This window comes from Emys orbicularis, chromosome 6 (genome assembly GCF_028017835.1).
Source record: "Emys orbicularis isolate rEmyOrb1 chromosome 6, rEmyOrb1.hap1, whole genome shotgun sequence".
Classification (NCBI taxonomy): Eukaryota; Metazoa; Chordata; order Testudines; family Emydidae; genus Emys; species Emys orbicularis.
Window position 1 is genome coordinate 59,379,726 of NC_088688.1, and position 22,495 is coordinate 59,402,220.

The 22,495-nt window shown below is 37.7% G+C and overlaps 1 protein-coding gene across 1 annotated transcript in view; it reads right to left on the minus strand.

The window, feature by feature from the left end:
* Window positions 1-22,495, minus strand: part of ARB2A (ARB2 cotranscriptional regulator A) — a 354,588-nt gene that overhangs the window by 246,720 nt on the left and 85,373 nt on the right. The window contains exon 6 of the mRNA XM_065406106.1: window positions 19,168-19,359. Within this exon, the coding sequence (XP_065262178.1) occupies window positions 19,168-19,359 (192 nt within the window). The remainder of the gene's footprint in view (window positions 1-19,167; window positions 19,360-22,495) is intronic.

The following is a 22,495-nucleotide window of genomic DNA, read 5'->3' on the forward strand; positions in this document are numbered from 1 at the left end:
TGAAAGCTTTTCTCTTTCACCAACAGAAGTTGATCCAATAAAAGAGATTACCTCACCCACCTTGCGTCTCTAATACCCTGGGACCAACATGCAACAACTACACTGCAAATATAAATACCAATAGTAAGTGGGACTCTTAGGATAGAGCAAATTTTGCCTCGTAATATTTTTACCTGACATGACATGTAGAATTTTGAATGCCTAGTCTAAATCGCTTGTTCAAATCTGGCATAGTGACACTATATTATATATATATATATATATATCTGTGTGTGTGTGTGTGTGTCACTATATACACCTCTACCCCGATATAACGCGACCCGATATAACACGAATTCGGATATAACGCGGTAAAGCAGCGCTCGGGGGGGGGGGGGGGATGGGCAGCACGCTCCGGTGGATCAAAGCAAGTTCAATATAACGCGGTTTCACCTAGAACGCGGTAAGATTTTTTGGCTCCCGAGGACAGCGTTATATCGGGGTAGAGGTGTATATGTTATGTGGGAACCGCCCGCTTGGAGTTGAAATTATATATATATATACACACACACACACACACACACATATATATGTTTTATTTCAACTCCAAGCGAGTGGGTGGTGCCCACATAACAAAATATGCCATTTCAGCTGGTGCCCTTATTAGCAGCCTCAATACTGAAGATAAGAATGGAAAGTGATAAATACTCAGTCACCCGCTTACCTCTAGAGGTGGCCCCTGCAAAAGAAGGTTGAGGCACACTGGCAGGAGCTGTGTGTGGGAGCTTGCATTGCTGCTCCCTGTGTTGTACCTGTTCTGCATATGAGTTTGGAGGGCTTCACTCTCCAGGATAGATAATCTGGTACCTTTCACAAGCATAAAGTTTATTTAAAATATTAAAAGTAGATCTATTACCAAAGATACGAATTATATCTGTGAAAAATCAAAGACTTTACAAAAACAAGGAAAAGTGTATTCATGGTATTACCATACTTGAGAGCATTAAAAAGAAGTGAAGATTCAAGTACAAAAGATAAATTATTACCTTCTATTTCAATCCCCAAATTTTATGTGGATCTAGAGCTTTAAAAACCCTAAGTAGATAGAGCTAGGAATGGTATCTCCACATTATATAGGTTGAATTTCAGCACAATGAATATCTCATATTTTATACTGATCCTGTATTCGGTTATTCAGGAGCAGCAGCCAGTTCTCATCTAACTGAGCACAAGGTACAGTAATAGTTCTTCAATTTATATGTTGTTTTTATAAGATCACATCAACTGCTATTCTTATGATTCTTTTCCTTTTTTTTTTTAAATTACAGAATTACTGCCTATTCTTAATGAGCTCCTTGCTTAGAAGCCTTCCAACAAGGATGTCTGGAGGAAAAGATAAACACTATTAATGTTAAGCTAAATCATAACACAAGTTAACTTGGTATGACATTAAGGAAAAGTCACTATAATTCTTTTTAAACGTATCAAATTACCAGGTTCAAAGAAACCAGTAACTTGAAATGGTACTTTTCACTGCCGTTCAAACCAACATTTCCAAAGATAGAAGTCAAATACGAATCCAAAAGTATAAGAAAGTGACTCACGTTTTAGTTGAACGCCTTACGTAAAATGTTAATATTTATAAGGTTAAAAAGTTATGAATATTTTAGATACTTAACATTCATTTATCTCTGTATACACAAAAGTCATCTTGCAAGATACTAACTCTACTGTGATGATGATGATCAAAATTGGGGAAAAAAAATCTTTGCCTATCTGTAAATTAAAAATGACTGCACCATAACACAACCACAAGAATGGCCGAACTACAAAATTACTTTGCGGAAAATTCTGCTGTATCAAGTTCTTAATTATGAACAATAAATCCATAAAAATGAAAATATAATGAACATCTTTGCAAACTATTAATTAGAAGAAATTGGCAGATATAGTACAAAGTAACAGATATTTATGTTTAGAGTCTCTGTTGCTTACAGATTTTTCTGTATTAGAATTATTGTGAAATTCTATATAATATGCACTTGAAAAATCTGATATTTTTAAGTGTAGAAGTTTGAGCTACATTTTCACTGGGAAAATAATTCAAGTACATTTTTCCACTGGGAGGAGGGATATTTTAGCAACCCAGATGGACTCCTGCATATGTCCCTTAATTAGACTGCTCTCTCTTCCTCTACTCCCAGTTTTACATTAAGCTCCTTTTCAGACAATAAAATATATTTACAAAAGACTTCCTAGACAACATAACTAGAGAAGGTGAACAAACAATGTGATATGTTAAAAGTGGTAAATCAGAATCAGACATAGATGAACAGAGAAATAATCATCAGAAGGATGATTCAAAGTAAAATAAATATAGATCTATCAGCAGGGTGATTAGAAAAGCAATAGAAACCAAAATATTATGACCAAAATGACAATAATTGATTTTAAATTAATGACACTTGGCTGACACTATTTAAATAATCATAGCCAGTAAAAGTTTTATTTGGCATAAGCTATTAATTAATTAATAAATAACTTAGTTGTGAGTAACTAAACGTTTTCAATATTTCTGTTTGTACAATAATAAACACGAGCTATCAGTTAAAATGGAGTTCTAGAATCACTTATTTTTATCTTTAATAGTCAAATATTAGTGCTACAGATCTAAAATCAAGATGTTTGGTAAAAAAAACTTCCATGAAACATGAATGTCAAATCTTGGAAATCCTACATCTTTGATCTCAACCATGCATGATGTGGAAGGTACATATTCCACATGAGTAGCTTTTATACTTCATGGAAAAGCCCAGTGTGATCAACATTCAAGAACTCATTCCAGAAGACTCAATCATGCTACTCCCAAAGCTGGAGTAAGAGTTGGGATTCAAAACACAATTTCAGGTACACAGGGTCAACACATAAGCTCAATCACCTGTGCACTCAAGCACCAGGCAAATTTGCTGTCTACGCTTCTCAAAAGATTTATAGTTTAAACAAAATATTAACCTATTAGCCAAAATATCATACGTCCTTCTCTTCCCCCCTCCCCACCTCCCAACCAGGTCAAAGATGACAGTAAGTGACTTAACACAAACATTAAGGCAAATGATAACATTTAATGGGTTAACACTTTAAAAACACTTTACTTCATCAAGTCTTATTAATAAGAGCATACCATTGCAGTGTACTACAACCCTAACAAGTTTTCTCATAGAAAGAGCAATTAAAACAAATCACTATCCAAAAAACTGAAATGAAGCTTCAAGTTGTTTTCCCTCATGTATCAACAATTATTTACACCCAAGTTTCATTATCTATTCTCCCCTCCATAGCAATCTGAAGTCTCTCTGCCTTTGGCATTATACAGATTGGGGCTTCATGTAGCATACAATATAACAGGTTAAGAAATCCACGCCAATTTTTCCCTTTCCTAAGAGGATTATTACTGCAATATGGTACAACAAATGTTGTGAATAAGCAATACAGTACACCTGGACCATAAAAAAAATAAAATAAAAAAAAACAAACCGACTATCCCAGAAGAACTTTTCTCTTCCTTCTCTAGATGTTGTTGAGAAAAAAGGAAATAAAGTCTTACGACCCCCAGACTGGAGAGTAAACATTAAAACTGTCATGCTTTCAAGTGTTTAAAAATTAGTAATATTTTCAACAATTTTTCATTTAACCAACGTAGTAGATTTCAGTATTATACTTTCATTTTCTTGGTTTTCTTGTTTCTTGTTTCTGACATGCAAAATCCTTAAAGAAAAAATCCTATGAAATTATTGTCTGGGGCTCTTAATGACATATTTTCACTCCATTAACTGTACTTCCCTTGTTCAAATTTCAAGCAGAAGCATTAATTTTTCTAGTATCTGTATCCTATGAAACCCAATTTTTTTCCCAAAGGGAACACACAGCAAATTGCACTGGATGGGTGATAATGAAAAAAGCAACACCATTTATTAATTTTGTATAAGTTATCCTCTGCCCTAGAGATTCCTTAGAGGAGGAGAACATGTCTGAATTTCACCATACTGTGCCACAGGCAGAAAGTGAGAGAAACTAAACAAGCACATCCTGAAGGGAGAGAAAATGCCTGCAGCAGCAAATGACCTACTACATACCTCACTAGCAAGTTTTTGATGTTATAATTTGTTAATTTCAGGAATAAAGACAAATTACCAACAGTTTTAGTTTGTTCTAGTAGAACTATTTAACTTTTTAAAGTTTTTGATCAAAAACGATATTGTTCAGAAGAGCTGTATATTTTCAAAAGATTATGATCATGAGTAAATTTGCATGACAAGTTCTTTGCCAGGTTTAATTTCTTATTACCTGCAGCAAAGGGTATTATAAGAATTGGGTTAAAATATTTAGGATGAACCATAACAAAACCAAATTCTTTACATGAATTACTATGCATTAATGTTCTTTTAAAATATTTTCTAGCCCAGTGCATAGTAAGCAAAAGATAATTTTATTCAAATATGCATTCCCTGGTATGAATAAGCAAGTACCCCTCTCCCTCCTGAATTGATAACTCTTTTAAGTAATGATTCATTTGAAAAAATCAACAGTGTATTGGCAATTTGGTATAATCATAAATACACAGTATCTATATCTACACACACATATAGTACAGACACATTACATAGGTAGTGGTATACATGTTTGTGTATATATTGCAATACACACACCATTTATAATTTTAAGATTAATCAAATACTTTAAAAAAAATACTTTGATACTTCAAAAATATGTAGGAAAAATTTTGTCAGATTGTTAGTGAATTCTTATTCTTATAGAATCAATATATTAAAAAAATACATGTTAATGTTGCCTGATATAGTAAAAATCCATACTAACTTAAATTATGTAACTGCATAGATTATGCAAAAATACATTCTATACATATTTTCATGGGCATGTATAAATTACAAGCAATAAAGTACATATTAAAGTTAATAAATGTAGTATTTTAAAATTAATACATGTATTTTCAGAAATACTTAAAGTTAACTGCATCCTAAGTGAACGCACTAAGAATAAATAAGGTACAGTTAAGATTATTTTCCATGTAGAAAAAACAGTCTCTGATATCACAATATCACACACAAATATGTCCAACTAAAAATACTAACAAGACCACCCCCATAGGAAAACAAAAGTGCCCAGACAGACTTTTCAACGACCTTTTGAAAGTACTAAGACCCCTTGTTCAATATCCAGATGGCTTTGCCCAGCAGTTTGCTGTACTCACAAATATAGTTCCCGTTTTAAATAGCATAGTTGTGCGGAGCTGTCGGAGACTTGTGTGAAATGATCTGCTGTCCTTTAAGACCTTTACTGAGATCACATACGTCTTGAAATGTGAGATTCAATTGCACTTAAAACACTGAAATGTAAGTAGTAATTTACTATGCTGTACAATCTCTCCCAGGCAAGTCACTATCAGTTGAAGAAATACAGTAAATTAGATTATTTTTTTCTAAGAACTGTTTGATCAGATGTGAGCAACTATGAAATTCCTACCTTTTCTACCTAGTCAAAATACTTTTGTGAACCAAAGGTGTAGTAGAGTGTCTTACAGTCTTGTTGGTAGTGTTCTTAATAAATAGCCTTTAAACAGCATAGCATAATCACAATCACACACAGGTAACTATCTATCTATCTCTATATATACACACACATACACACACCCTCCTATGCATTTTTAAGAGCTATAAATATAATCAATGAAGAATTATATATATTAACAATATTCTGAAGATTTATAATAGAAAGAGCCTGATTCTTCATTTTTGAGCATCTAAAAATTCTAATTAAGACCATAATTCCTCAATTGGATCCATGGCAGACAAGTCCTCTGCACGGATGCCATGTTCTGCATCCACAGATCCAGTTGCAGGAATGTGGTTTTAGTCAATAGAAGTTTTGGGTATGCAATAAATGCAGAGTCAGGCCCAAGAACTGAACATTCATAACAAAACCCTACCAAAATTCTCAACTGTTCATGAAATATCGGTCTCATTTGGCGATAAACATAGAAGAAAAACAATCAATGCTGTATTTATGAAAAAATCAGTTTAAGCATTCACTAAAGTCATGTTCAGTCACTATCCAAAAGTACTGACAGTGATTTTACTTTCCTTAAAGGAAAATGTAAAGTGTAAATATTAAGTAAATAATTAATGAAGGACAGGACTCTTTCATACTAAACTCACTCATACATAATTTATCAATATTTAGTATTTTCTACAAAGTGTATTGAGAGCCTCATTTTTAAGCAAGTCTTGTATTGCAAAATACTGGTTTCACAAAATCATATAACATGTAAAAATCAGAGGAAACTATGGATTCTGAATACCACTTCAGAGTATTAATTAATGATTTTGTATGTATAAATTATCTAGCTCTCTGTGAGCCTAAGCACCATTTTCTTTAAAATGTTATGTATTACTCCTAATTTTTGTCAACTTTTGTAGACGAGACACGTTACATGTTTTAGATTATTAGCTAAGGTTGAAAAGATCAAGTTGTACCTATATGAATAAAAAGGGCATATTTATAGCGTGTTCATCTAATCTAATAAACATAGTATTTTTATTTCAAGTTTGAGTTCAATAATTCTTATAACTACTTAACTATAAGAATACTTTCAGAAATAAATGTATGGGCTTATGTAGACACAAATATGCTGAAATGGATTGATTTTTTAGGACTACATAACATTTAAACAAAAGCTTAAGAGGTTAAAAAACAAAAGAAAGGGAAAATACAATGTATGTGCAAACCTGACCTATCTCTATCTTTTCTTTTTAAACCTAGGCTACTCAAGAATCTTCAACTAATTATTCCATTTTATTGATGGCATTTTTCCCTAGGGAAGTTATTTAAAAAGTTTAACCCCTGAGCAAGTCATGGCTTCTCCTGCCTTTGAAAGTGTCAAGTGCATTGATTATAACTGCAGGAAGTGTTACCTTCTACCCAGAGAATCTCACCCTGCACAATCTTAAACACTGTCTCTCTCCCAAAGCGGCTTTGATTCAGCAATTCAGACCGCTTCAGCTGATATTAAAGGCAGAAGCACCACAGAAAAGGGATCAGCAGTTAAAACGAAATACAAAGAGGGGAAAAAACAGATCTTGGATATAGTAGCACAAAGCTTGATAGAAAAGCAGATTTGAAAAAGACATCAGAGTGACTAAAAAAAGAACAACATGACAGAAATTAAACAAGATTTTTATGTTCTCCTTCTATGCATTTAAACTCATCTCAACCTCTATTGAAATTCTGATCATACCCAAACCCCAAGGCTTTTGACATACTTTCAAAAATCCACACCCCCTCTTTCTCTTTTCTAAGTCTCCAGAGTCACTGCTAGGTATCCAACAAGTTGAAGGGGGAAGGGGGGGGGGGGGGAGAGCAGAATTCTAATATGCATATGAACTAATAGACAGGCCATTTTATCCTCACATTAAACTATAGTAAAATGATGATTAACTATTTTAAATATTCAGTGTGTGTGTTCATCCTCATGCTTAGCCAGTGAAAAGAAAATGAATATGGTTTGAAAAATTCATCTCTTCAAGTCACATGTATACAAGAAGGTTCAGTAATATTTTGCTTGGGTCAGTAACAAAGTAACAGCAAACTAATTCAAGGTGCTATAAGACAGCAAGCTACTATGGCAAGCTATTCACTAGACTACAAGAACTCAAAGCACATGCCTAATTAGCTATATATTCTTCATAATTATGAAACATAGAACAACACGAGAATGCAATACAAACAGCTATCACAACAAGGCTTATACACATCTGTACAAGTATCATAGAAATGGTGCCCAAAATTCCAGAAGGTAATTGGATTTTCAGAACTCCAAGAGGGTTTTTTCCAATTCAGTCATGACAGGGCCAGAAGGTAATGATACATCTGCCATGATGCAACAAGCAGACCTGTCTTCTGTCAAGAATTGAAATCATAAAGGAATAAGCTGTCGTTAACAACCTCTCTCCAAACACTAGAGCTGTCATCTCATTGTTTTCCTTTGTTGGCATGGGGGCTGGTGTGGGCTTATGCACCCTGTCAGTTCAAGATTACTCTAAGCTTTAACCTTTTCTTGAATTTTTGGTTTAAGCAATCTTCTATGGAGCTTATTAGAGAAGTTTATATTCTGTGACCAATTAATATTAATTATAAACTAATGATAGAACTTTTTCTTATATCTATTTGGTACGCTTCATTTCAAACCTATATGTAAGAGGCACTATATACTTCTTATAAAACATTAAAAGGTACCTTATATTTCTATAAACATATCATTGTCTTTCATTTTCCTTCTTGAGTATAATATACTCTTGGCCAATTATATTCACAAATTCATTTAGTAATTTATCATACTTTGTATTTACATATTTTAAGAGGGAATTTCACAATATCGTACATCCAGTAAAACAATGAGATTCCCCCCCCCCCGCTGCCTCCCAAAACATTTACAGAAAAGACTGCTGCAGATTAACACAGATGAACTTTAAAAGCAATACTGTATATATTATCTACCTAAATAAAGATAACACTTACACCAGATTCTTACTAATTATGAATGAGAAGAAAATGTTATCTGCGTTATTGCTCATTCTAGTGAAATTCTACTTAATTTAATTTCTGCATAAAGGCGACAATAAGATGTTCTAATAGTTTGTGAATAACAGAGTACTGTTATTTATTACCTTTCTGAAAAAAATGAATAAGGAAAAATATCAAAATTAATATTTGAATGTTAGAAAATATTTTAATAGTAGGAAGATAAAGCAGCTTTTCTCAATAAGTCCATCTTTACTACCATATGAAAATTAAATCAACTAAGCACAGACTACAGAGCTGCATTTTCAAAAATTTCAAGACTTCAGGTTCCTACTGCACATACGAAAAATGCATTTAAACCATGAAACTTGTATTTTTTCCACTTTGCCCTAGGGACTACCTGTTCTGCACATGCATATACGAGGTTTGGGTCCGTTACACTGGTCTACAATTTTTGAGAAGTCGTCTGCTTCAGAGATAAAATGTGCTATTTATTATGTATTTTGATGTGCTGAATTCAAATATGACAATTAAAACAACTGATTGGCTACTGTTTCTAAGATATTTAAGTTTTTACATTTTATGTCTATGTATATTGTGTAGATAGTAGAGTTTTAATCATAAATTGTAAACCTAGGTCTTTTCATGTGTTTATAGTTGCTTTACATGAGAATATATCACCTGTCCTGTTTATGTAACACTTTAAAAATCAGCAAAAGGGTTATATAAATAAAATTTATTATGAAACAAAAGGCAAAAAACTATTATGTACGTAGTTTAGTCCTATTCAGTGTCTACTCGGCGCTTCTTGGCTTGTCTCTTGTATTCATTCAGTGGAGCATCTCTTGTCACTGTCCAGCAATAGTCTGCAAGCATTGATGGGCTCCATTTGCCCTGACAGCGTTTCTCCATTGTTGCAATGTCCTGGTGAAATCGCTCGCCGTGCTCGTCGCTCACTGCTCCGCAGTTCGGTGGAAAAAAATCTAGATGAGAGTGCAAAAAATGTATTTTCAGTGATATGTTGCAACCAAGGCTTTTGTGTGCCTTGAGGAGGTTTTCCACCAACAATCTGTAGTTGTCTGCCTTGTTGTTTCCGAGAAAATTTATTGCCACTAACTGGAAGGCTTTCCATGCCGTCTTTTCCTTGCCACGCAGTGCATGGTCAAATGCATCATCTCGAAGAAGTTCACGAATCTGAGGACCAACAAAGACACCTTCCTTTATCTTAGCTTCACTTAACCTTGGAAATTTTCCACGGAGGTACTTGAAAGCTGCTTGTGTTTTGTCAATGGCCTTGACAAAGTTCTTCATCAGACCCAGCTTGATGTGTAAGGGTGGTAACAAAATCTTCCTTGATTCAACAAGTGGTGGATGCTGAACACTTTTCCTCCCAGGCTCCAATGACTGTTGGAGTGGCCAATCTTTCTTGATGTAGTGGGAATCTCTTGCACGACTATCCCATTCGCAGAGAAAACAGCAGTACTTTGTGTATCCAGTCTGCAGACCAAGCAAGAGAGCAACAACCTTCAAATCGCCACAAAGCTGCCACTGATGTTGGTCATAGTTTATGCACCTCAAAAGTTGTTTCATGTTGTCATAGGTTTCCTTCATATGGACTGCATGACCAACTGGAATTGATGGCAAAACATTGCCATTATGCAGTAAAACAGCTTTAAGACTCGTCTTCGATGAATCAATGAACAGTCTCCACTCATCTGGATCGTGAACGATGTTGAGGGCTGCCATCACACCATCGATGTTGTTGCAGGCTACAAGAGCACCTTCCATGAAGAAGAATGGGACAAGATCCTTTTGACGGTCATGGAACATGGAAACCCTAACATCACCTGCCAGGAGATTCCACTGCTGTAGTCTGGAGCCCAACAGCTCTGCCTTACTCTTGGGTAGGTCCAAATCCCCGACAAGGTCATTCAGTTCACCTTGTGTTATGAGGTGTGGTTCAGAGGAGGAGGATGGGAGAAAATGTGGGTCCTGTGACATTGATGGTTCAGGACCAGAAGTTTCATCCTCTTCCTCTTCCTCGTCTGACTCAAGTGAGAATGATTCTGGTGCATCAGGAACCGGCAGTCCTTCTCCGTGGGGTACTGGGCGTATAGCTGATGGAATGTTTGGATAATGCACAGTCCACTTTTTCTTCTTTGACACACCTTTCCCAACTGGAGGCACCATGCAGAAGTAACAATTGCTGGTATGATCTGTGGGCTCTCTCCAAATCATTGGCACTGCAAAAGGCATAGATTTCCTGTTCAACCACTGGCGAAGATTTGTTGCACAAGTGTTGCAGCATATGTGTGGGGCCCACCTCTTGTCCTGATCTCCAATTTTGCAGCCAAAATAAAGGTGATAGGCTCTCTTAACCATAGTGGTTATACTGCGCTTTTGTGATGCAAAAGTCACTTCACCACAAACATAGCAGAAGTTATCTGCACTGTTCACACAAGTACAAGGCATCTCTGCTCACTTTGGCTAAACAGAAATGTGTCCCTTTGCAAAATCAAACACTGACAAATAAGAGAGCATGACACTGTATGATTTCTAGAGCTGATATAGGGCAATTTGTTCAGCAGAGTGATGTAAGCTTCGTTATGATTGCATCATCCATGACTTCTAGGCATAACATGATGCAATTCATATCATGTATGACGCAATACCAGCTTCAGATTGCATCATTCATTGTTTTGCCTAAAAAGCAAGTACTGTCCAAACCCAGTCATAGATTTATTCATAGATCCAGTCAAAGATGTATTTTAGTCATTTCTGGTTTAAATTGAGATCCCTTCCCTTTATAACTCACTTATCCTCCGCCATTCCCAAGTCAAGGGTCGTATATACTGACCCAATAGCATATCTTGAAAACTAGAGCCAATCAACAATTTTAAGCATCATTTTCGTTCTCAGTGACCCAGAATTAGTAAAGTTTGACTACATTTATTTCAGAAGCATTTTGGCTGTAGAGCAGTGTTATCTGTCCACCATGCATTTCTTTGTTTGCAAGTCCAACTTAAAACAAAGCTTTACCTCTGATGGAACAAATTTATATTGCTAACATGTAAAAATGTAACCATAACTTTTAAAGCTCTGTTTTCTTGATTGGCTGAATTTTGACAAGTTATAAAGACAATAAAAACCATTTTCAAACCATACCAATTATTACCCAAAAAGGCTAATATTTTACCTAGAAATATACTCTCCATAACTCTGATCTGCTAGTTTGGATTAGTTAGTTGTTCTTCTCCGCTCAGTTATAAAACAAACAAAATCTTATGTTACTGTAACATCCTCCCCTTCACAATTTCCAGTGAAAAGTAGAATCCTATCTTTTCTATATTGGGTTGGAAGTCCAAAATTAGTCTTAGTGAGGAAAGCCAAAATTTTATGTAAGCAATTCCCTTTCTATTCCTCACATCCATGAATAAGCAGGGGCTATATTGCAGATTCCAAAGTGGAGTACCGAATAAAGAGGAAAAGACACCATAAACATAAGGGAAAACAAAAGTTGAAACTATTTTTATATTTTATCAGTCATGGCAGCAAGATTTCCATGGATAATGACCATGATAGGCCCCAGAAATGTAATCTTGTTCATAAATGGGTAGATTGATTTCTGGTTGCTGCTATATTTTTTCAAAAAAGCCAGCCCTCTTTTGGTGAAAGAAGAAGCTACTAAGCTTGTGCTGTTACCGCTGCTAGGGATGATCCATTCTCCAAGTTTCTTGATAAATATTTTAAATCATTTAAAATAGTGCTCTACTAGAAACCACCAAATAATTCTTGGACATTTCTAAAGTAACTAAAATAAAGTCAAAACTGCTGAAAATGTATTATTCACTTTCTTTAACATCCTTAGGACTATGGAGATTATAGGAAACAGGTATCCTGAAAGTTTACAAAGATACAGAAGGTAACCAACAGCTTCTTTGTACTCATACAGTAAGTGTTGCAGTGAACTGGTGTGCTCTTTTGTCCCCAGAGCAAATGAGTCAGTGGTATGATGAGTACTCCAAATTTTTGTTCGATGTCCAGACTTTGCTCCATGGAGAAAGAGAGCTCAGCCTGCCAAACTTCCTAGTCTATTAATTTCTCCTTGCCACCCACTCTGTAGACCTTGAGCACAGGAAAGTACTTCTCTGACCAGCATAGAAGGACCACTTCTCCATGAAGCAACATCACTTGCCCCATAACCTCAGCCATGCTCAACACAACGCCATCTACAGCCTCAGAAACAACTCTGACATCATAATCAAAAAGGCTGACAAAGGAGGTGCTGTCGTCATCATGAATAAATTGGAATATGACCAAGAGGCTGCTAGACAGCTCTCCAACACCACATTCTACAGGCCATTATCCTCTGATCCCACTGAGGATTACCTAAAGAAACTACACCATCTGCTAAAAAAACTCCCTGACAAAGCACAGGAACAAATCTGTACAGACACATGCCTAGAACCCCGACCAGGGGTATTCTATTTGCTACCCAAGATCCATAAACCTGGAAATCCTGGATGCCCCATTATCTCAGGCATTGGCACCCTAACATTAGGCTTGTCTGGTTATGTGGACTCTCTTCTCAGGCCCTTCGCTACCAGCACTCCCAGCTATCTTCGAGACACCACTGACTTCCTGAGGAAACTACAATCCATCTGTGATCTTCCAGAAAACACCATCCTGGCCACTATGGACGTAGAAGCCCTCTACACCAATATTCCACACAAAGATGGACTACAAGCTATCAGGAACAGTATCCCCGATAATGTCACAGCTAACCTGGTGGCTGAACTTTGTGACTTTGTCCTCACCCACAACTGTTTCACATTTGGGGACAATATATACCTTCAAGTCAGCGGCACTGCTATGGGTACCCACATGGCCCCACAGTATGCCAACATTTTTATGGCTAACTTAGAACAACGCTTCCTTAGCTCTCGTCCCCCAACGCCGCTACTCTACTTGCGCTACATTGATGACATCTTCATCATCTGGACCCATGGAAAAGAAGCCCTTGAGGAATTCCACCATGATTTCAATAATTTCCATCCCACCATCAACCTCAGCCTAGATCAATCCACACAAGCAGTCCATTTCCTGGACACTACTGTGCTAATAAGCGATGGTCACATAAATACCACCCTATACCGGAAACCTACTGACCGCTACACTTACCTACATGCCTCCAGCTTCCATCCAGGACACACCACATGATCCATTGTCTACAACCAAGCTCTAAGATATAACCGCATTTGCTCCAATCCCTCAGACAGAGACAAGCACCTACAAGATCTCTATCAAGCATTCTTAAAACTACAATACCCACTTGCTGACGTGAAAAAACAGATTGACAGAGCCAGACGAGTACCCAGAAGTCACCTCCTACAAGACAGGCCCAACAAAGAAAATAACAGAACACCACTAGCTGTCACCTTCAGCCCCCAACTAAAACCTCTCCAGCGCATCATCAAAGATCTACAACCTATCCTGAAAGATGATCCCTCACTCTCACAGATCTTGGGAGACACACCTGTCCTCGCTTACAGACAACCCCCCAACCTAAAGCAAATATTCACCAGCAACCACACATCACTGAACAAAAACACTGACCCAGGAACCTATCCTTGTAACAAAGCCCGATGCCAACACTGTCCACATATCTATTCAAGTGACATCATCATAGGACCTAATCACATCAGCCATACCATCAGGGGCTCATTCACCTGCACATCTACCAATGTGATATATGCCATCATGTGCCAGCAATGCCCCTCTGCCATGTACATTGGCCAAACCGGACAGTCTCTACGCAAAAGAATTAATGGACACAAATCTGACATCAGGAATCATAATACTCAAAAACCAGTGGGAGAACACTTTAACCTGTCTGGTCATTCAATGACAGACCTGCGGGTGGCTAACTTACAACAGAAAAACTTCAAAAACAGACTCCAACGAGAGACTGCTGAGCTGGAATTGATATGCAAACTAGATACAATCAATTTAGGATTAAATAAGGACTGGGAATGGCTGAGCCATTACAAACATTGAATCTATCTCCCCTTGTAAGTATTCTCACACTTCTTATCAAACTGTCTGTACTGGGCTAGCTTGATTATCACTTCAAAAGTTTTTTTTCCACTTCCTTAATTGGCCTCTCAGAGTTGGTAAGACAACTCCCACCTGTTCATGCTCTCTGTATGTGTGTATATATATCTCCTCAACATAAGTTCCATTCTATGCATCCGAAGAAGTGGGCTGTAGCCCACAAAAGCTTATGCTCTAATAAATTTATTAGTCTCTAAGGTGCCACAAGTACTCCTGTTCTTTTTGCGGATACAGACTAACACAGCTGCTACTCTGAAATCAATTTCAGCTTCCTCCCATACTTGTTCAGATATCTTTGCAGCATCATTTGAAAGAGTTATCATCTGCATGGCTGATATATCCCCTAACTCCGTGTTCAGGGGGGTATCGATCAGCGTTCACATCAAACTCCTCATCAGTACCCAGCCCAAGCTGGGGAAGCTGATGATCCAACCAACGGATCAAATTCGGTGATTAATCCTGGTCACGTGCCACCTGAGGCATATTGCGCATAGGCTAAGTCTCAATGTTCAGACTGCCTGCCATGCAACTCTTAGTCAATAACCTTGACTTAGTCAATAACCCTGTGCTACCTTATCTCCGATATGTATTCATATGTGTGCCTTTAAGTCACTACTATATGAATTATTTTAACTGATATGAAAACTCAAAGCTTATCTGCTGGATCTCTGACCAGCTACAGTGAGAGTAAGAAATGCTGTTGAGTCCTGAAATATAGCTGTACCCATGACACTACAATAGTGTTAGGATGCCATCTGGACTTAAAAAAATAATTACCCATCACCTCCTAGCCCAGGGACTAAGCCTAATAACCAGAGTGAAAGATATTGGTGTCACCTATGCCTCCCAAGATTATGCCCCTCAATTTGAATGAACACCACAGCTGTGGACTGTTTATTCTGTATTGTAATGGTAACACATTGTCAATCAACTTTCCACTTCGTTAAAATTACAGTAAATCCATTAAGTCCCTCTTGCTTTTGCTTAACCTTTTTTTTCTATCCTCAGTGTATTCCACAAGGCCAACTCACTTTTGCTTTCCTAACATAGATCTTGGTGTATTTATCCTATGCTGTCTTTAATACCTCTATTTTTTTTCTTCTCTCACTCTCTACACACTTTTCTCTCTCTCTGTTTCCCCACACTTAGTTCTCTAACTCATCACCTGTATTTTCTGTTTTCCTCTTCCATATCTCCCTCCAAAATGTCTTCTCTCCTATACCACTCTTCTCAGTTCTAATTAATCTTCCTTTCTCATATACATGGGGCTTGGAAATTTACCTGACACCTCATATCTAAAGGATTAAACCTACTAACCAAAGACTGCAGGGGCACTATCAAGGCAACACTCAGATGAGAAGAAAACCACCCCCCTGGCTGCTGGGATTCCTACCAGGGTGCTCTCCCAAGGCTCTGGTTGGGGGTTTCATCTTCTGTGTAAGCCCCCAGCCATTACGGGCTTGATAAATGTTAAGCCCTTCCCTTCACTCCCTTTTTTCCCTCCCAGTTTGCTGGAATGAAGAAGGCCCAGTCTTTATCTGTTTCCTCCATCTTGTGCGAGAGCTTCCTGTTGTGTTCCCTCAGCTTTCTGGCCGTGAGGGCTGCATTTCTATTTACTCAGCTCCTCCCCCAGCCTCTCTGTTTTGGTCCTCCCCTCCTCTACTGTTCCTCAGAGCTTTCTCAAATACAGTGAAACTTATCTGATCCTTGCGTGCTGCCCCACAGGGTGCTGAATAGCAAGACCAAAAACTGACGAGACTGTTCAGTTTTCACTTAAACTAGAATTGGGACATCTGTAAGGGGCAGCAGAGATTGAGGTTAAGGTAGAGAGGCCAGCACGAATTTATGCTCAGCTAACATTTAAAATATTACTTTCACAAGCACAAGGCCTAGACAATTTTATTTTTTTAAAAGGAAAAATCTAGATTCTGCAGAAGCTGTTGGAAGTCATCCATGCTAGTTTCCTACTCACCATAAATCAGTGGAATTTTCAAGCCTTGGATACTATTATCCTCAGTAGATTCATTTAATATGTTGATGTGAAAGATACTAAGCTCCATAGAATACATATCTCCTTCTAAAACACTGTAAATTTCCCCTATAAAGGAAACATTTTCTGCATGTTTCATTTAAGATGAGACCTCTCTTTTGTTGGAAGAGTTAATAAAATATCAAGGCCAAAACAACAAACAGAACAACCAAACAGCCTAGAGTGGAAACATAGTATCTGAAGCAATCACTATCACAAATTTCAGTTGGGACTTTTAATCTGAAAAGCAGTACTATCATTTTCTGGGAGTTGGAAGTACTTAAATCAGACACCTTCTTGGCCCTCAAATTACTGAAGACCCAGTTCAGTAAAAGTGACATCCAGGAAAATGGTGTGTTCTCTAATTTATATAGTTTTTAATAGAAACAAGCCTTGAATGGATGCACCATATTAACTGTTTTTAGGAGAACTTTATAGGCTTTATGGTGCCTAATTTCAATGTGCTTTCTTAGGGCTGAGTTGGAATATCGTTATATTGTGTTGACAGGAGAAATGTCAGTTTTTCAAAATATACAATCCACCTGAGCTGGATCACCATATCAGATTGAGGAAATTCCCAAGCAATGTTCTTTTTTATCATATATTTTGTTCCACAGATGTCAACATGGAGGCCTCGTGCCTAAAAATGCATGATTGGCTATATTGGAAACGTTGATTAGACAATCAGTGCATTCAGCACACCTGATATGATCATATGACTATCTGTGTATTATTTTTCCTGGGGCACAACCTGAATGATTCCAAATACGTCAAAGGAGCTGGATTTGAGAGGAGCTAGATTGGTGTAAAAATTCTGTCCTAACTGGATGTGCCCCATCCTCGTTAAAAAGATTAAAGTATACTAATATATCAAAACATAATGCAATCTATTCTAAAATTTTCTATCAAGCAGTTTTCTTTAAAGGTATTTTATCTAAATATACAATGTTTACCAACTTTTTAAGTAAAACCAAATGTGTATGTGCTATGTTCTTTTTATGCTAATAGCTATTACTATCACAGGTAAGAGGACTATAAATTTAAAACTAAATTAATAAAGAAAGATGACAAACTAAAAGCATAAAGCAATAGGTGTGTATCTTTAAATTCCTCTGTCCTTACATTGGCTATAAATATTTAATTAAAATATTTTGCTCATTGCACTGTTTTGGTGTTTTTCTTGAAAAACAGATAAAGAAAAAATGTTACATTTTCAACAGAATTCTCAACTCTTAGATCAAAACCTATTAAAAAGTTAGCTCCTTGATTGAAATAAAATAAACTTTTTAGTCTGTACTAAAAGAAGGGATGTACCAATGTCACATTGTCAGAATCCTCCTTTTTATTTTTATTTCACAAAGTGCAGCACTTCAGCAGTAAACTGGGCAACACAGAACAAAATTAATTGCAATTGATATACTACAAATGTTTTCCACAAGCCTATCTAGCTGCTCTTGGTTTACTTCCATCCAACATTTTGGCCATCACATCACTTTACATTACCAAAAAATAAAAAAATGAAGAAAATCCATTCAATTAAAAAACAAAACAAAAACAAACAAAAAAAACCCACAGTTTGGCCCACTGCAAAAAATTACAGATGTAATTAGCAAAGCAGTAATAACCAAACGGAGATTAACAAGACAGGCATTAATTTGGTGATGAGCAATAGTAATACATTAAACTTAATGTAGAAAGAACAAAAGAAAAAACTTGGGACCCTTATACATGATTTTCAGATGTTTATTGCAGAAAGTTTTAATTCAGCTAGCAAAGTGTAAGTGAGAATTTTAATGCAGAAATGTTCCAAATATTGTACAAATTGCATACTGCTTTCCCATGTGTTACTACATGTATCCATACCATTTTGTGTGTGGGGGGGGGAGGGGGGGGTATGGAAAATCAGTTAACATACTGCCCGCAAAATGTAAATGTTTTATATTTTCAGGTATGAATGTGTGAACTAGAATGAATCACTAGTCAGAGCTGTTGTCAGAATAAGACTTGTTTGATTGAGGAGAGAGGGGCACCTTCCCCCCCAAAAAACATTTAGTAGAAGCTTAAGAAAGCTTACTGTGTTTATTTAAAATGATCACATTATCACAAGGTTTACAATAGACATTTGAATGAGAACACACATAAATCTGATGAAATGTAAAAGAAATCCTAACTAATTTCTGGATTGCTTTCTGTCATATTTCTTTTTCTTCCTTTAAGGGTTTTGTCACTCTAGCTGCCATATTAAGCTACATGGCAGTGCCACCATAACAGTCTTACACAAAACTAAATCACAAGTTTCTCTCTTGTAGTAAAAGAATTAGATAAAAGTTTTGAAAATAAGGCAACAAAACATTCCAATCATGAATAAAATGAATTTATGGGAACACATTTAATATAACTTAACAAAAATGTCACAGATTATTGATAGTTGTTAATACACACACACTTACCTCAATAGCTCTCTTAATATATGGAATCTGTGTGCCACTGTCCAGATCTTCATTTATAATAAGTCTTCTAGCCCACTGACCTGCCCTGACAACACCACTACCATGAATTAAAACCATCAGTTTATCTGGATTTGTCAATGCATCCTCACTCATAAAGATAAAACTCTTTGGCTCACTCTCAGTAGCATCTACCTGAAATTTAAAAAAATAAATTTAAAAATAAATAAAAACGCATTCTGGTGTATCAATAAACATATTAAGAAAACCTAATAGCTGCAATTATAAAGTAGCATTGGAATTTATACACAAACATCATTACTATTTATTTGTGTTATGTTAGCACCTGAAAGCCACACTGTGTTTGATGCTGTAAAAACAAAGAATAAGACAAAACCTGCCCTAAAGACCTTGCGATCTAATGTGAAAAGCAAAAAAATACATTACAACTAAGAACACTTATACTGCATCAAATAGAAGTAGGAAGTACGATTAAGCTTTAAAGTATAAAAGGTACAAAAAGAGTAAAAGGCACAGAATTTAGAAGTTCACATAAATTTACTGACAGAAAATAAAGCCCACCAAAGGACTACCTGGGAGGGAAAAAAAGTAATTTGTCACATCTTATTTGCCAGAAGCAGCAATAATAGATCATCTAGAAAATATATAAAAGTGAAAAAGTCCTAGCATTCCATTTCAGTCCCCACAACATAAATAGCCAATTATCCAAATATGAAACAGTAGCATAAATTTAGTCCATTATAAACTTAAAAGGACAGGTATCTACATACAAAACACATAAAAAATATAGGAATCCAATTTTGGACTCAAGAGTGGCTTTGAGCAAGGGCATTGTTGTGCTGCCTCAGGAACAGCCTGAGAAGTAGATTGCGATTCAAAGAGCCACAATCTGATATCCAGTGTCCCCCTTTCTCTGGAAGCTGGGGAAACACACTGCACCAGTTATGTACCTGGTGCAGAGTACCCAGCCTGAAGCACCAGCACAACTATGCTGACCTGAATGTTGAGGGGGCAGAGCCACAGGTCCCATCTATTCCTTGTTCCCTTCCAAGCACAAGAATAAGCAGCAGGGGAGGGGAAAATGCAGTGAGCTACTCTCCTGCACCTCCTGCCCAGTTACCCATAGCATGCGTAACTGATGCAGGCTTGTAAGGGGGTACCTTGTATCACCTTGCTTCCCTGTGTGACTGTGCAAGTCAGAGCAATATGTTTGGGGGCAGGATACAGCAAATCAATGACTTTTGAAGAAACAGGGCCCTCTGCTTCTCTAGGACAAAAATACAAAAGCTTCTGAACAATTAAGATACAGCTAGAAGTTTTGTATCAAGTCAGTTTGTCTTTTGTGTATGGACATTTATCCTTCTTTCGTTCTTTCAAAACTCATAGGGCATGATATTACAAACTTTTCTTAATACAAGTAGTCCTTACTCACACAAGCAGTCTTATTGGAGTTGATAAAATGACCTAAGTAAGGACCACTCACAGAGTCACACCCAATTACAGCTCCTACTTTGATACCAAAACCTTAATCCTGTTGCGTTTCATACATTCTGCCTCCAAACAGCATACAATTTTGGGGAAAATGGAGCCTCAGTTCCCCCTCTTTAAAATAGGGAATATACTTCCCTTCTTTGTCTTGTCTAGTTAGACCAGGGGTGGGCAAACTTTTTGGCCTGAGGGCCACATTGGAGAATAGAAATTGTATGGCAGGCCATGAATGCTCACAAAATTGGGGTTAGGGTGCAGGATGGGGAGCGGGTTCTGGGGTGGGACTGGGATGAGAGGTTTGGGGTGCAGGAGTGTGCTCGAGGGGTTTGGAGAGCGGGAGGGGGATCAGGGCTGGGGCAGGGGCGTGGGGAGAGGCTCAGGGGGTGCAGGCTCCGAGCGGTGCTTACCTCAAGCGGTTCCCGGAAGCCGTGGCATGTCCCTTCTCCGGCTCCTATGCAGAGGTGCGGCCGGGCGGCTCTGCACACTGCGCCGCCCCTGCAGCTTCCATTGAAGCGTGTAGGAGCCAGAGCGGGGCCATGCCTCGGCTTCTGGGAGCCACTGTACGGGGACATGTCAGCAAATCAGTAAAGTGCCTGAAACCACTATTGCGTATTGCTAAAAGCAGCCAAGTCAGCAGGCTGTAAATTGGCCATGTCCCAGCCTCAGCTTGACCAAGGCAGGAGGGGAGGGGGGTTTGGGTGCCACAGAAAGGGCAGCTTGACCCCGTGTCTTCCTGGTAAGAATTGTGTTGAAGTTGCTGATACATGCATTTTAGAAGAGCAGGATGTGCCCTCAGGAATGTGTCTATTAGGGTCTCAAGGCTGCAAACTCTGGGAAAAACCCACACCTAGTTAATCAATAATCAGAAGAAAACCTCTTGCTTGACCATTAGGACTGCTTGATTAGCAAGTTTTCTTTAAGGGACATGTCATTGTGTTACTAATGTATAAAATAAAGGGGAGAACTCTTCAAGTCGGGACTGGTCTCTCCTCTGGATGCATCTTGTGTTCCCCACCGGCATACGGGCTGCAGCTGTGCCACTCGAGAGCCATACTCAGCTTCAGTAATCGAGGGTTGGGGGTGTTTTACTAACCTGTTGCAGACGTGTGTAATTGCTTGAGACTAAGTAAAGTTTAGCTTTAAGTGAAAGCACTCGTGTTGTCCTGTTTGTGCCAGCCATCTATCGGTTGGACGGCCATGTCTCCCCTGATTTGTTTACTGACACCACCTCGCACAGAGTAAAAGTTGCCAAGAGCTTTGGGTTGAAAGAACCCCGGGTAAGACCATGTGGTGCGGCCCCGACCCTGCACCATGGCCAGAGCGCTGGAGTGGGAACAAGGCATGTGGTCCGGCCCCCGACCCAGCACCCCGGCTGGAGCGGGGCCGAGCTGCATGGTGCGGATCACGGGCTGGCTTAAAACGGACCACGGGCCATAGTTTTCCCACCTCTGAGTTAGACAATAGGAGACAATCCCTACCCAAAAGAGCTTGCAATATGTATGTTCAATACATAGCACAATGAAGTCCTAGTCTTGGCTGGAGCATCTAGGCACTACCATCACAACAAACAACAGTATTAGTAACAATAACATTATAAAGAAAGATTGTAGCTATATTGGGAGTGGGAGAAGCAAAACATTAGCTCTCAAATGATATCTAGTAAGATGAACTTGAGTTTTGCAAACAATTTGAACATTTAAGAAAATAGAAATAGCCACAATTAAGATGAAAATGTAAATTGAAAAAAGCGTAATTTAGTGTACACTTTAATACACTGCACTAATCACATGCATTAGAAGGCATAATATTAACTAGTTCACAC